The sequence below is a fragment of the Schistocerca americana genome, chromosome 7, assembly GCF_021461395.2.
Source record: "Schistocerca americana isolate TAMUIC-IGC-003095 chromosome 7, iqSchAmer2.1, whole genome shotgun sequence".
NCBI classification, from domain to species: domain Eukaryota; kingdom Metazoa; phylum Arthropoda; class Insecta; order Orthoptera; family Acrididae; genus Schistocerca; species Schistocerca americana.
In genome coordinates, this window is record NC_060125.1 from 313,119,158 (window position 1) to 313,135,466 (window position 16,309).

General features: G+C 42.3%; 1 protein-coding gene across 1 annotated transcript in view; it reads left to right on the plus strand.

Moving 5' to 3' along the window:
• The window catches only part of LOC124622145 (katanin-interacting protein-like), a 363,928-nt gene that overhangs the window by 99,217 nt on the left and 248,402 nt on the right, over positions 1-16,309 (plus strand). Inside the window, exon 5 of the mRNA XM_047147778.1 lies at positions 10,842-11,039. Coding sequence (XP_047003734.1) covers positions 10,842-11,039 — 198 coding nt within the window. The remainder of the gene's footprint in view (positions 1-10,841; positions 11,040-16,309) is intronic.

Sequence of the window (16,309 nt, forward strand, 5' to 3'; positions counted from 1 at the left end):
ATTCCTACCAGATATTTATAATGTAGAACTATGTTAATATTTTCTTTGTTTATGAAGAGTTCGCTTATACACTGGGGTTTCAAGATTTTGATCTCAGTTTTCTCGGAGGAAACTTGTAACTCTTTTTATTTAAGACAATTTTTTGAAAGCGATGCTCTGGGCATGAAATTCTTCCATGTCGAGAGCTAAGACAGCTAAATCATCTGCGAACCCTAGGCTTTGTGTTCTTGTGGATGATTTTGCTCCGGTTTTGATTTTAGATATGTTTTCTTTTGCCAACTCTTCATTATGTAATCACTTATTTGTATTTTCTGCTACCAGTCGCTATTATTTGTTTAGTGTTTAGTTTAACTTATTGCAACATGTTTCAAGCAAGTTCTGCTCATCTTTGGGCATTTATACATACAGAAAATTGTTACTTAAAAACAAAATGACTTAAGCTAAATTAACATACGACTTCTCTTTTATTGTTCACCACTGGTGTGGCTGTTGGGGTATTTGGAGGGGGAGGTGGGACAGTGATTGGTCAGAAATTGATGTCCAGTGATGTCTTGTGCTGGTCAAGAGCTGTGTCTTGTTTATTATGACTGATCCAACATCCTTTGTGAGATGCAGATAGTTTTTCATCCATTGTTATGGTGTGAAAATTGTGTGAACAATTTTTTACGTGACAGTTATTCACTTACAGTTTTGGCATCCCAAAGCTTAGTTTGCAAAACAGCAGAAGACATCACTGGACATGAGTTTCTGGTCAATCACTGCCCGCCTCCCTCCATATACCCCAAGAGCCACACAAGCAGTGAACAATAAACAAAAAGCCCTATGTTAATGTAGCTTAAGACATTTTTTAAGTAACTGTTGTCTGTATGTAAAAACACGTGACTATGAGCAGAACATGCTTGAAATGCATTGGAATGTTTTAAATTGATGATATGAATATAATAGAGGGAAACATTCCACATGGGAAAAATATATCTAAAAACAAAGAAGATGTGGCTTACCAAATGAAAGTGCTGGCAGGTTGATAGACACACAAACAAACACAAACATACACACGAAATTCAAGCTTTTGCAACCGATGGTTGCTTCATCAGGAAAGAGGGAAGGAGAGGGAAAGACGAAAGGATGTGGGTTTTAAGGGAGAGGGTAAGGAGTCATTCCAATCCCGGGAGCGGAAAGACTTACCTTAGGGGGAAAAAAGGACAGGTATACACTCGCATACACACACACATCCATCCGCACATACACAGACACAAGCAGAAATTTTGGCCTTTACAAATGTCTGCTTGTGTCTGTGTATGTGCGGATGGATGTGTTTGTGTATGCGGGTGTGTACCTGTCCTTTTTTCCCCCTAAGGTAAGTCTTTCCGCTCCCAGGATTGGAATGACCCCTTACCCTCTCCCTTAAAACCCACATCCTTTCATCTTTCCTTCTCCTTCCCTCTTTCCTGATGAAGCAACTGTTGGTTGTGAAAGCTTGAATTTTGTGTGTATGTTTGTGTTTGTTTGTGTGTCTATCAACCTGCCAGCGCTTTCGTTTGGTAAGTCACATCTTCTTTGTTTTTAGGAATATGTTAAATTATATATAAAACAAATAAAATTGACTGGTAGCAGAAAGTACAAATAAGGAATTATTCCGCACAGTCTTTGTTCCCAAATTTAGCCAGAATGACCACAAGTAACTTTATTATGTAATCAAGGGCTACATTGAAATAGCAGATTGTCTAAGACCTGTCTTTACTGTGAAAGCTTTTGAAATTTCTTCCCTGAAACTTTTCCTTGGAATTTGTTTTGGTTAAAATTAGTTTGATGATTTTTATTTATTTTGAATGAAGACCATATGACATGAGGCTCTTTAAAAGAGTGGATGTATGGATATTATCATATAATGGGAAATCCAGGATGGAATGTAACAATATTGTGAAAAGGAAAGTTGCTATTCACCATATAGCAGAGATGATGAGTCACAGATAGGCGCAACCAAAAGACTGTCAAATATAGCTTTCGGCCAGTAAAGCCTTCTTCAAAATTAGATGACAAACACACACTTAAACACCCACACAAACACAACTCACACACACATGACTGCAGTCTCAGGCAACTGAAGCCACACTGTGAGCAGCAGCACCAGTGCATGATGGGAGTGGTAACTGGGTGGGGATAAGGAGCAGGCTGGGGTGGGGAGGGGGAAGGATAGCAGGGTAGGGCTGACAGACAGTGCAATGCTGTTGGGGAGTACGCAGGGACTAGGTGGAGAGAGGGTAGGGCAGCTATGTGCAGTTGGGAGGTTAGATGTAGGGCATTGGAGGGATGGGAAGGGAGAGGGTAGCGAAAAAGAAGAAAGAAAGATTCGGTACGATGGTGGACTGAGGGCTGTATAGTGGTCAAATAGGAGGGAACATAGGTCATATTGCAGAGAAAGTACCCACCTGTGCAGTTCAGAAAAACTGGACGTGATGGGAAGGATCCACATGGCACAGGCTGTGAAGCAGTCATTGAAAAGAAGGATGTCATGTTTGGCAGCATGCTCAGAAACAGGATGGTCCACTTGTTTATTGGCCACAGTTTGTCGGTGATCATTCATGCTGACAGACAGCTTGTTGGCTGTCATGCTCTCATAGAATGCAGCACTGGTTGCAGCTTACCTTGTAGATCACATGACTGGTTTCACAGGTAGCCCAGCCTTTGATGGGATAGCTGATGTGTATGGCCGGACTGGAGTAGGTGGTGGTGGGAGGATGTATGGGACAGGTCTTGCATCTAGGTCTATTACTGGGGTATGAGCCATGAGGTAAAGGATTGGGGGAAAGGGTAGTGTAGGGATGGACGAGTATATTGTGTAGTTTTGGTGGACGGCGGAATACCACTGTGGGAAGGGTGGGAAGAATAGTGGGTAGGACATTTCTCATTTCAGGGCATGCCGAGAGATAGTTGAAACTCTGGCAGAGAATGTAATTCAGTTGCTCCAGCCCTGGGTGATACTGAGTTTAGAGCGGAATGCCCCTCTGTGGCTGGATGGTGGGACTTTTTGAGGTGGTGGAAGACTAGAAAGATAAGGCATGGGAGAGGTAATTACAGTTTGCGAAGGCTTCAGTGAGACCTTTGGTATGTTTCAAGAGGGACTGCTCGTCACTGCAGATGCAACAACCATGGATGGCTAGGCTGTATGGAAGAGACTTCTTGGTATGGAATGTATGACAACTGTCAAAGTGGAGGTATTGCGGGTGGTTAGTAGGTTTTGATATGGACGGAGGTACTGATGTAGCCATCTTTGAGGTGGAGGTCAGTATCTAGGAAGGTAACTGTCAAAGTGGAGGTATTGCGGGTGGTTAGGAGGTTTTGATATGGACGGAGGTACTGATGTAGCCATCTTTGAGGTGGAGGTCAATATCTAGGAAGGTAGCTTGTTGGGTTGATTAGGACCAGGTGAAGCAAATGGAGGAGAAGTTGTTGAGGTTCTGGAGGAATGTGGGCAAGGTGTCCTCACCCTCGATCTAAATCACAAAGATGTCATCAATGAATCTGAACCAGGTGAAGGGTTTAGGATTCTGGGTGTTGAGAAAGGATTCCGCTAGATGGCCCTTGAATAGGTTGGTCTAGGATGGTGCCATGTGGGTGCACATAGCCACACCCTGGATTTGTTTGTAGGTAATGCCTTCGAAGGAAAAGTAATTTTGGGTGAGGATATAGTTGGACTTGTTCATGGTCTGTGTTACTTACGTAATTTTTTGCATTTATTCCACCACCATGGAGTCTTGTTCCTTCCATCTGCATCAATACAGAAAACTTTCCTCATCCCTAGGCAGAACTCAGTTCCACATACTGTTCCTGCATTGCTGCTTGGCTCATGGAATTCCCCCAGATGGCTTTACCATCAAATTACCCACCTCCGGCTGTCACCCCTCCTTCCACAATGACCTCCACCTGTTCAGATTCCACCAATCCTTAGCCCTCACCAGCATAGTCTTGTAAAACCATATCAACCAAGTCCTAGAGCAACATGCATAATGCCACCTCAAAAAGTCCTCCACCCTACTCACTTCCAACTCCCACTTTGGAGTACCACAGTCCATCCCCTCTACAACATCCTCCAAACCTTCTCCATGTCCTCTCATAACTGACAAACACTTTCTTGTAGACCTACTACATTTACCCCACTCTACAAAACTACCTCCCACCACCACTCAGAATCCAGAACCTAAACAGACCTGAAACGCAGTCATGACCCTTTCCTCCAGAAGCCTTAGCCGCACAGAAATTCAGTCCTTTCCAGAGACCTCACCTTTTGCCCCACTCCCAAATTCAATCGTGCAGCCTTGTTCTACCAATCAGACTCAACCAAAGACCAATGTTGAACCCAGCCTAACTCAGTTCACTCCTCCATCCAACCATGATCCATCCCCATTACCCCCAAATCACCCCTTGTTAAATTTACCACAATTTCTTAACCTCAAACCTTGCATCACCATCGTTCTCCAAATCCTTCAACATGCAAACTAACCTTGCCACCAAAGAAAGAATCCCAGTGCACCATCTAAAAACTGATCCCGACCCTATAATCCTACCTGCGGATAAAGGCTCTACCACTGTTGTTTTCAACTGCAAGGATTATCTGGTAGAAGGACTCCACCAGTTGTCAGATACGTCCATTTAAAAACTTTGCAACATTGATCCCATTCCAGAAATCCAGCTGTACCTCCAGTCACTCCTCAAACCCTTACTCCCATCCCTGAACCTCTCCCCTACCACTACCCACACTCCTACCTTCTACATGCTTCATAAAGTCCATAAACCCAATGACCCACAATGCCCCATGGTGGGCGCTTACTGCGCCCCCACTGAGAGAGTCTCTTCTCCCATAGACCAATACCTTCAGCCTGTTACCTGGAGGCTACCCTCATATATAAAAGATACCAAACATCTCCTCTTCCAACTCTCCACAATTCCTATCCCTTTACCACACATTGCCATGCTCGTCACTATTGATGCCACCTCTCCTTACTCTAACATCCCTAATGCCTATGGCCTTACTGCCATTGAACACTACCTTTCCCAATGCCCAACGGATTCGAAACCAACAACCTCCTTCCTAGTTGCCATGACCAACTACATCCTCACCCACAATTATTTCTCCTTTGAAGGCATTACCTACAAACAGATCCAGGGTATGGCTATGTGCACCCACATGGCACCATTCTATGCCAACCTATTCACAGGCCATCTAGCGGAATCCTTTCTAAACACCCAGAATCCTAAACCCTTCACCTGGTTCAGATTAATTGATGACATCCTTGCATCTAGGATTGAAGGTGAGGACACCCTGTCCTCATTCTAAAGAACCTCAACAACTTCTCCTCCATTTGCTTCACCTGGTCCTACTCAACCCAACAAGCCACCTTCGTAGATGTTGATCTTCACCTCAAAGATGGGTATATCAGTACCTCCGTCCATATCAAACCTACTAACCCCCAGCAATACTTCCACTTCGACAGTTGCCACCTGTTTCATACCAAGAAGTCTCTTCCATAAAGCCTAGCCACCCGTGGTTGTCGCATCTGCGCTGACGAGCGGTCCCTCTCAAAATATACTGAGAGTCTCACTGAAGCCTTCGCAAACTGTAATTATCCTCCCAACCCTATACAAAAACAAATCTCCTGTGCCTTATCTTTCCAGTCTCCCACCACCTCAGAAAGTCCCACCGTCCGGCCACAGAGGAGCATTCCACTCTAAACTCAGTACCACCCGGGGCTGGAGCAACTGAATTACATTCTCCGCCAGGGTTTCAACTACTTCTCGGCATGCCCTGAAATGAGAAATGTCCTGCCCACTATCCTTCCCACTCCTCCCACAGTGGTATTCCACCGTCCACCAAAACTACACAATATACTCGCCCAACCCTTTACCTCTTGGGTCATACCCCTGTAATAGACCTAGGTGCAAGACCTGTCCCATAATCCTCCTACCACTACCTACCCCAGTCTGGTCACAATCATCACCTATCCCATCAAAGGCAGCGCTACCTGTGAAACCAGTCATGTGATCTACAAGGTAAGCGCAACCACTGTGCTGCGTTCTATGTGGGCATGACAACCAACAAGTTGTCTGTCCACATGAATGGCCAGTGACAAACTGTGACCAAGAAACAAGTGGAGCACCCTGTTGCTGAGCATGCTGCCAAACATGACATCCTTCATTCAGTGACTGTTTCACAGCCTTTGGCGTATGGTTCCTTCTACATCTACATCTACGTATATACTCCGCTAGCCACCAAGCGGTGTGAACGCACAATTCGCACCAAAGTCATATTCTGTTCCGCTCGCGGATCACGTGAGGGAAAAACGACCGTCTGAACGCTTCAGTATGAGCTCTTATTTCCCTTATCTTTGAATGATGATCATTGCGCAATTTGAAAGTTGGTGGTAATAATGTATGCTCTACATCCTTGGTGAAGATTGCATTTCGGAATTTAGTGAGCAGCCCCTTCTGTTTAGCGCGTCGTCTATCTGCAAATGTGTCCCACTTCAAAATTGCTATGAGATTTGTAACACTCTCACGATGGCTAAATGTACCAGTCACGAATCTTTCCTCTCTTCTTTGGACCTTCTCAATCTCTTGAATCAGACCCAACTGGTAAGGGTCCCATACAGATGAACAATACTCCAAGACTGAACGAACTAACGTATTGCAAGCTATTTCCTTTGTTGAAGGACTGCATTGCTTCAGAATTCTACCAATAAACTGCAATCTAGAGTTTGCCTTACTCGTTACTTGTGTAATCTGATCATTCCATTTGAGAACATTTTGAATAGTCACACCCAGATACTTGACTGATGTTACCGCTTCCAAAGACTGATCATTTATTTTGTACTCATACATTAAAGGGGATTTTCACCTTGTTATACACACTAGGTTACACTTACTAATATTGAGAGATAACTGCCAGTCATTACACCATGCATTTATTTTCTGCAAATCCTCATTGATTTGTTCACAACTTTCGTGTGATACTACTTTTCTGTAGACTACAGCATCGTCAACAAACAGTCTAAGGCCGCTGTCAATACCATCAACCAGATCGTTTATGTAAATCGTAAAAAGCAGAGGACCTATTATGCTGCCCTGGGACACACCTGGTGTTACTCTTGTTTCTGTTGAAGTTACCCCATTCAGGATGACATAGTGCTTCCTGTCTGTTAGAAAACTTTCTATCCAACTGCATATGTCATTGGATAGACCGTAAGCATGCACATTTTGTGGCAAACGACAGTGCGGAACTGAGTCGAATGCCTTTCGAAAGTCGAGAAATATGGCATCAACCTGGGAGCCGGTATCTAGAGTCTGTTGTATATCATGCACAAAGAGGGCTAGCTGTCTCTCGCATGACCTCTGTTTCCTAAAATCATGCTGGTCTCTGCAGATGAGCTACTCAGAGTCTAGAAAGGTCATTATGTCTGAACACAAAATATTTTCCATGATTCTACAACAAATCGATGTCAGTGAAATTGGCCGGTAATTATGTGCATCCGATTTACTACTCTTTTTATAGATTACTATGACCTGAGCCTTCTTCCAGTCCCATGGAACTTTCCACCGTTCCAATGATCTCTGATAGATGACGGATAAGAATGGTGCTATATTTGTAGTATAGTCAACTTCAAGAAGAGTATAATAATTCCAATCCCAAAGAAAGCAGGTGCTGAAAGATGTGAAAATTACCGAACTATCAGTTTAATAAGTCACAGCTGCAAAATACTAATGTGAATTCTTTACAGACGAATGGAAAAACTAGTAGAAGCTGACCTCGGGGAAGATCAGTTTGGATTCCGTAGAAATGTTGGAACACGTGAGGCAATACTGACCCTACGACTTATCCTAGAAGCTAGATTAAGGAAGGGCAAACCTGCGTATCTAGCATTTGTAGACTTAGAGAAAGCTTTTGACAATGTTGACTGGAATACTCTCTTTCAAATTCTGAATGTGGCAGGGGTAAAATACAGGGAGGGAAAGGCTATTTACAATTTGTACAGAAACCAGATGGCAGTTATAAGAGTCGAAGGACATGAAAGGGAAGCAGTGGTTGGGAAGGGAGTGAGACAGGGTTGTAGTCTCTCCCCGATGTTATTCAATCTGTATATTGAGCAAGCAGTAAAGGAAATAAAAGAAAAATGCGGAGTAGGTATTAAAATCCATGGAGAAGAAATAAAAACTTTGAGGTTTGCCGATGACATTGTAATTCTGTCAGAGACAGCAAAGGACTTGGAAGAGCAGTTGAACGGAATGGATAGTGTCTTGAAAGGAGGATATAAGATGAACATCAACAAAAGCAAAACAAGGATAATGGAATGTAGTCGAATTAAGTCGAGTGATGCTGAGGGAGTTAGATTCGGAAATGAGATACTTAAAGTATCAAAGGAGTTTTGCTATTTGGGGATCAAAATAACTGATGATGGTCGAAGTAGAGAGGATATAAAATGTAGACTGGCAATGGCAAGGAAAGCGTTTCTGAAGAAGAGAAATTTGTTAACATTGAGTATAGATTTAAGTGTCAGGAAGTCATTTCTGAAAGTATTTGTATGGAGTGTAGCCATGTATGGAAGTGAAACGTGGACGATAAATAGTTTGGACAAGAAGAGAATAGAAGCTTTCGAAATGTGGTGCTGCAGAAGAATGCTGAAGATTAGATGGGTAGATCACATAACTAATGAGGAAGTATTGAATAGGATTGGGGAGAAGAGAAGTTTGTGGCACAACTTGACCAGAAGAAGGGATCGGTTGGTAGGTGTTCTGAGGCATCAAGGGATCACCGATTTAAAATTGGAGGGCAGTGTGGAGGGTAAAAATCGTAGAGGGAGACCAAGAGATGAATACACTAAGCAGATTCAGAAGGATGTAGGTTGCAGTAGGTACTGGGAGATGAAGAAGCTTGCACAGGATAGAGTAGCATGGAGAGCTTCATCAAACCTGTGGTGTCACCGCCAGACACCACACTTGCTAGGTGGTAGCCTTTAAATCGGCCGCGGTCCATTAGTTTACGCCGGACCCGCGTGTCGCCACTGTCAGTGATAGCAGACCGAGCACCACCACACGGCAGGTCTAGAGAGACGTACTAGCACTCGCCCCAGTTGTACAGCCGACATTCATAGCGGTGGTTCACTGACAAATACACTCTCATTTGCCGAGATGATAGTTAGCATAGCCTTCAGCTACATTTGCTACGACCTAGCAAAGCGCCGTATTCAATTGATAATTAATATTATCAAGCATGTATCATCAAGAGCGATGTTCTACAAATGTGGATTAAAGTTAAGTATTCCAGAAGCTATGTACTTTTCTTTATAGCATTCATTACGTATCCTGTTTCAGACCTCACGCCAGCCTGCGTGAGTTTAAGCGTGTGCCTTTTGGCTTCCTCTCATTGTGTCTAGGCTGTCTTGTCTAGACACAACAAAATCAGTCTCAGGAATGAAGACCACAACAACAACAACAGTCAACTCCTTCCAACCAACACCAGCTTTTCTGAATTGCGCATGTGGGAACTTTCCCTGCAATCTATCCTACATTCCCATAACCGTCCTGCCCTCAACCTTCATTAGTCAACTGTCCTCTCCGATTCAGCCCCTTCTCTGTTTCCATTCCAGCACTACACAGCCCTCATTCTCCACCGCACCCAGTCTTTTTACTTCTTTCCTTTTCCACTATCCCTCCCCACCTCTTTGCTGCCCTTCATCTAATCTCCCGTCTGTACATAGCTGTCCTACCCTCTTTCCACCTCACCCCTGCGCACTCCCCAACAGCATATCACTGTCCAGCACCCCTACCCCACTATCCCTCCCCTCTGCACCTCAGCACCTCAGCCTCCTCCTTACCCACAACCGATTGACACTTCCATCATGCACTGCTGCTGCTGCTCACAGTGTGGTTTCAGTTGCCTGAGACTGCAGTCATGTGTGTGTGTGTGTGTGTGTGTGTGTGTGTGTGTGTGTGTGTGTGTGTGTCGTCTGATTTTGATGAAGGCTTTGCTGGCCGAAAGCTATATTTGTGACACTGTTTTGGTTGTGCCTATCTGTGACTCAGCATCTCCACTATATGGTGAGTAGCAGCTTTCCTTTTCACAATATTGATGTTATCATATGTTTTTTTGAAATCTGTGACTGAAATAGAAAACAGTTTCCACCATACCCTGATTATATATTTCGTATAGTTATTGTAACTATATTTATTATTATTATGTAATGTGATAATTCAGTTAAGAATTACAGTTATCTTTAGTAATTTCTTGCATTGTTTCAAGGGAATCAGACTTTTGGTTAGCCACACTGTAGTCCTGATGTGCAAGGACTTCTTGAAACTGTTAGGTGTCAATGTTTCTACATTGATCTATATTGAATTTAAGGCTGTTATTAAAATTAAGTTTGATTAATTTCAACTCATAGAGTTAACATGTTGCCTCATAACCATGAACAAAAGAGTTAACATGTTGCCTCGTAACCATGAACAAAAGTTTGTCAGTTAGTCTATATTAATTGCGATTGACATATGTTTATCACAAGCCAAGTTGTCACATCTGTTATTAATAAATCATCATCCCACCCTTGTTGATTGGTATAGATGCTGCTTGGCTCTTAAATAACTGCACAACTTAGTTCTACAATGTTTGATTCTTAAGATTTTGAGTCATGTGAAGTATCAGTAGTAACTTTAAGTGAGTAGGATATCAATTTATTGTTCTTCCATATTGAATGTGTTTCTTAAAAACTGTAAACAAATTATTGAACTGTTTCAGTTCTTGTAGTAGCGTGTATAATGAATTTTTTCTAATCTTTTACTTGTCTCCATTGTAGATATCGGCAGATCCTGCTGACATAAACATTCTCCCAGAATATGGTAAGGATCCACGTGTCGTTACAAATTTGCTCGATGGTGTTAATAGAACACATGATGATATGCACCTATGGTTGGCACCATTCACTCCAGGATCAAACCATTTTATATACATAAGTTTCAAACAGTACACACAAGTGGCTATGATACGTATCTGGGTGAGTATGGCAAAAAAAAGTTATTTAGTACTATTTGCTGACAAAGTCAAATTTAAAAGGCTGAAGATCTGAAAGTATCACTAGTATTCTGAAAGAGTCACAGGCAGTATTCAGTAAGATCACAGACAGTTTCCTTAGGAGGATTTCATACTTGACAAGCTTGACAACATTACACAGGCTCACTTTTGGGGAACATGGTGACCATCTTGTAATTTTAATTTTTATTATGTATTTCATCCTCTGGACACACAAGTGGTATCATGGATGGTTTCGACTTACTATCATATCATCATCAAATGATTTTAATATGTTAGTAACAACAACAGAATGTAAGAGAAAGCAGAAAGTATTAAAAAGAAAAGAATGGAGAAAGAGAGTGACTGGAGATTATAAATAAAAAGTGAGAGGATGGATGGCAGTAGAGCAAAATAGATCAGGATGCCAAGAACCAAAGACATCTTGGAATCTCTACATGAGTGTTGGTTAAACAGATTAATAAAGTGTTGCTTCTATACGCAAAAACCTCTAGCAATGAGTTTCATAGAGCTCATGATAATGAGGAAAGCCGGGCTCTACTTTCAAGTCAACTGGTAATTTGCAAACATGTTCTCTCAAGTCTCTAGTCCCTTTTTTACAAAGTGCAGGATGGACATTGTGCTACTGGCTGAGAGCATAAGGCACATTTTACTGTGGAATCAAAAACTGGAAAATCCAGGATGGGATAGTAACAGTATTATGAGAAAGATAGATTGCTACTCACCATATAGTTGAGATGTTGAGTTGCGGACAGGCACAACAAGACTGTTAAACAAGCAACCTTTTGGACACACACACACACACACACACACACACACACACATATTCACGCAAACACAACTCTCTCTCTCTCTCTCTCTCTCTCTCTCTCTCTCACACACACATACGCATACACACATGCATGACCACTGTCTCTGGCTGTCGAGGCCTTGGCAGCCAGAGACAGTGGTCATGTGTGTGTGAGTTGTGTTGGCGTGAGTGCTTGTGTGTGTGTGTGTGTGTGTGTGTGTGTGTGTTGTTGTTGTTGTTGTGAGCTCCAGTCCAAACATTGGTTTGATGTAGCTCTCCGTGCTGCTTTATCGTGTGCATGCTTCTTCATCTCCAAGTAACTACTGCAACCTACATCCTTCTGAGTCTGCTTAGTGTATTGATGTCTTGGTCATCCTCTACGATTTTTACCCTCCACACTGCCCTCCAATACTGAATTGGTGATCCCTTGATGCCTCAGAACATGTCGTACCAACCGATCCCTTCTTCTAGTCAAGTTGTGCCACAAATTTCCCTTCTCCCCAATTCTATTCAGTACCTCCTCATTAGTTACACGATGTACCCACGTAATATTTAGCATTCTTCTGTAGCACCACATTTCGAAAGCTTCTATTCTCTTGTTGTCTAAACTATTTATCATCCATGTTTCACTTCCATACATGGCTACGCTCCACACTTTTCTTCCAGAAAAGATTTCCTGACACTTAAATCTATACTCGGTGTTAACAAATTTCTCTTCTTCAGAAATGCTTTTGTTGCCTTTGCTAGTCTACATTTTATATTCTCTACATTTTATATCCTCTACATTTTATATCCTCTCTACTTTGACCCTCATCAGTTATTTTGCTCCCCAAATAGCAAAACTCATCTACTGCTTCAATAGTGTCATTTCCTAATCTAATTCCCTCAGCATCACCTGATTTAATTTGGCTACATTCCATTATCCTCGTTTTGCTTTTGTTGATGTTCATCTCATATCTTCCTTTCAAGACACTGTCCATTCAATTCAACTGCCCTTCCAGGTCCTTCATTGTCTCTGACTGAATTACAATATCATCAGCAAACCTCAAAATTTCAATTTCTTCTCCCTGGATTTTAATACCCACTCCGAATTTTTCTTTTGTTTCCTTTACTGCTTGCTCAATATACAGATTGAATAACATTGGGGACAGGCTACAACCTGTCTCAATCCCTTCCCAACCACTGCTTCTCTTTTGTGCCCCTTGACTTATATAACTGCCATCCGGTTTCTGTACAAATTGTAAATAGGCTTTCGCTCCCTGTGTTTTACCCCTGCCACCTTCAGAATTTGAAAGAAAGTATTCCAGTCAACACTGTCAAAAGCTTTCTCTAAGTCTACAAATTCTAGAAACATAGGTTTGTCTTTCCTTAATCTGTCTTCTAAGATAAGACGTAGGGTCAGTATTGCCTCACATCTTCCAAACTTATCATCCATGAGGTTGGCTTCTACCAGTCTTTCCATTCGCCTGTAAAGAATTTGTGTTAGTATTTTGCAGCCATGACTTATTAAACTGATAGTTCATTAATTTTCACACTTGTCAACACCTGCTTTCTGTGGGATTGGAGTTATTACATTCTTCTTGAAGGCTGAAGGTATTTCGCCTGTCTCATACATCTTGCTCACCAGATGGTAGAGTTTTGCCAGGGCTGGCTCTCCCAAGGCGAACAGTAGTTCTAATGGAATGTTGTCGACTCCCGGGACCTTGTTTTGACTTAGGTCTTTCAGTGCTATGTCAAATTCTTCATGCAGTGTCGTATCTCGCATTTCATCTTCATCTACGACCTTTTCCATTTCCATACATCGCCCTTGTATAGACCCTCTATATACTCCTCCCACATTTCTGCTTTTCCCTCTTTGCTTAGAACTGGTTTTCCGTCTGAGATCTTGATATTCATACAACTGCTTCTCTTTTCTCCAAAGGTCTCTTTAATTTTCCTGTAGGCAGTATCTATCTTACCCCTAGTGATATATGCCTCTACATCCTTACATTTGTCCTCTAGCCATCCCTGCTTAGCCATTTTGCACTTCCTGTCGATCTCATTTCTGAGACGTTGGTATTCCTTTTTGCCTGCTTCATTTACTGCATTTTTATATTTTCTCCTTTTGTCAATTAAATTCAATATCTCTTCTGTTATCCAATGATTTCTACTAGCCCTCGTCTTTTTACCTACTTGATCCTCTACTACCTTCACTATTTCATCTCTCAAAGCTACCCATTCTTCTTCTACTGTATTTCTTTCCCCCATTCTTGTCAATCGTTCCCCAATGGTCTCCCTGAAGCTCTCTACAACCTCTGGTTCTTTCAGTTTATCCAGGTCCCATCTCCTCAAATTCCCACCTTTTTGCAGTTTCTGCAGTTTTAATCTACAGTTCCTAATTAAGAGATTGTGGTCAGAGTCCACATCTGCCCCTGGAAATGCCTTACAATTTAAAACCTGGTTCCTAAATCTCTGTCTTACCATTATATAATCTATCTGAAGCCTTCCAGTATCTCCAGGCCTCTTCCATGTATACAACCTTCTTTCATGATTCTTGAACTAAGTGTTAGCTATGATTACGTTATGCTCTGTGCAGAATTCTTCCAGGCGGCTTCCTCTTTCATTTCTTACCCCTATTCCATATTCGCCTACTACGTTTCTGTCTCCTCCTTTTCCTACTATTGAATTCCAGTCACCCATGACAAACTCCAGCATTACCCCTATTTTATTTTGTATTTATAACCCTGTATTCACATGACCAGAAGTCTTGTTCCTCCTGCCACCGAACTTCACTAATTCCCACTATATCTAATTTTAACCTATCCATTTCCCTTTTTAAATTTTTAACATACCTGCCTGATTAAGGGATCTGACATTCGACATTCTGATCTGTAGAACGCCAGTTTTGTTTCTCCTAATAATGATGTCCTCCTGAGTAGTCCCCGCCCGGAGATCCAAATGAGGGACTCTTTTACCTCCGGAGATCCAAATGAGGGACTCTTTTACCTCCAGAATATTTTACCCAAGAGAATGCCATCAGCATTTAACCATACAGTAAAGCTGCATGCCCTTGGGAAAAAATTACAACTGTAGTTTCCTCTAGCTTTCTGCCGTTTGCAGTGCAGCACAGCGAGTTCGTTTTGGTTAATGTTACAAGGCCAGATCGGTCAATCATCTAGACTGTTGCCCATGCAACTACTGAAAAGGCTGATGCCCCTCTTCAGGAATCACACATTTCTCTGGCCTGTCAACAGACACCCCTCCAATGTGGTTGCACCTACGGTATGGCTACCTGTATCGCTGAGGCACACAAGGACTCCCCCACCATCACCACCACCACCACCACCACCACCAACGACAAGGTCCATGGTTGATGGGGTGTGTGTGTGTATGTTGTCTAATCCAGAAGAAGGCTTTTTGGCTGAAAGCTTAGTTGTTTAGCAATATTATTGTTTTGCCTATCTGCAATTCAACATCTCTGTTATAAGGTGAGTAGCAATCTATCCTTGTAATAATATTATGTAATTGGATAAATAAAAAATCTACTCGCCAAGCGGCAGAGGAACATGTATAAAAAAAGGTTAAAATTAGGCACGCTTTACAAGCCAGTGGCTCCGTCTTCAGGCAGTAGAGTTGAAGACAAAGGAAGACGAGTGAGGAAAAAGGACTGGAGAGGTGTAGGTAAAGAGGTAGATTTAAGAAAAATCACTCAGAATTGCAGTTCAGGGGAGACTTACTGGACATGGTGAGAAGGAGAGACTGACTGTTGGGGACCGGACTGGATGAGATTTGAAAACCTGGGAGCTTAAAAGTGGAAGACATGGTAATATGTAAGACAGAGGTTACTGCTAAAACACCGTGTGTGAGTTAATAACAGTGAGAAGCTAAGTGCATTGTATGTAACAGAGATGGGAGGGTGATGGTGAAAAATAGACAGGTAAGAAAATGAACGCTGCAGAAAACTAAAACAGATTGAAGAAATGAGTAATTACAGTGGAAAAATGTTAAAATGGGAAAAATTAACATAAATTAAGGCCAAGTGGGTGGTGAGAAGCAAGGACGTGTTATAGCGCTATTTCCCACTTGCGGAGTTCTGAGAAACTGGTGTCTGGGGCAGGAATCTAAATGGCACCTGTGATGAAACGGGCAGTGAGGTCACGACTGACATGTTGTAGAGTATGCTCTCCAACAGTATACTTCCTTTGCCTATGCCATTTCAACCTAACTGATAATTTGGTGGTAGTCATGCCAATGTAAAAGGCTGAAAAGTGTTTACATAATAGCTGGTATATTGCATGTGTCATTTCACATGTGGCTCTCCCTTTGATATATGTGTATTGCCAGTTACAGGGCTGGTATATGTGGTAGCAGGGGGGTGCACAGCACAAGTCTTGCAGTGGGGACGGTTGAAGGCATAGGGGCCGTAGGATAGGGACATGGATGTGGAAGGAGCATAGGGTCTGACA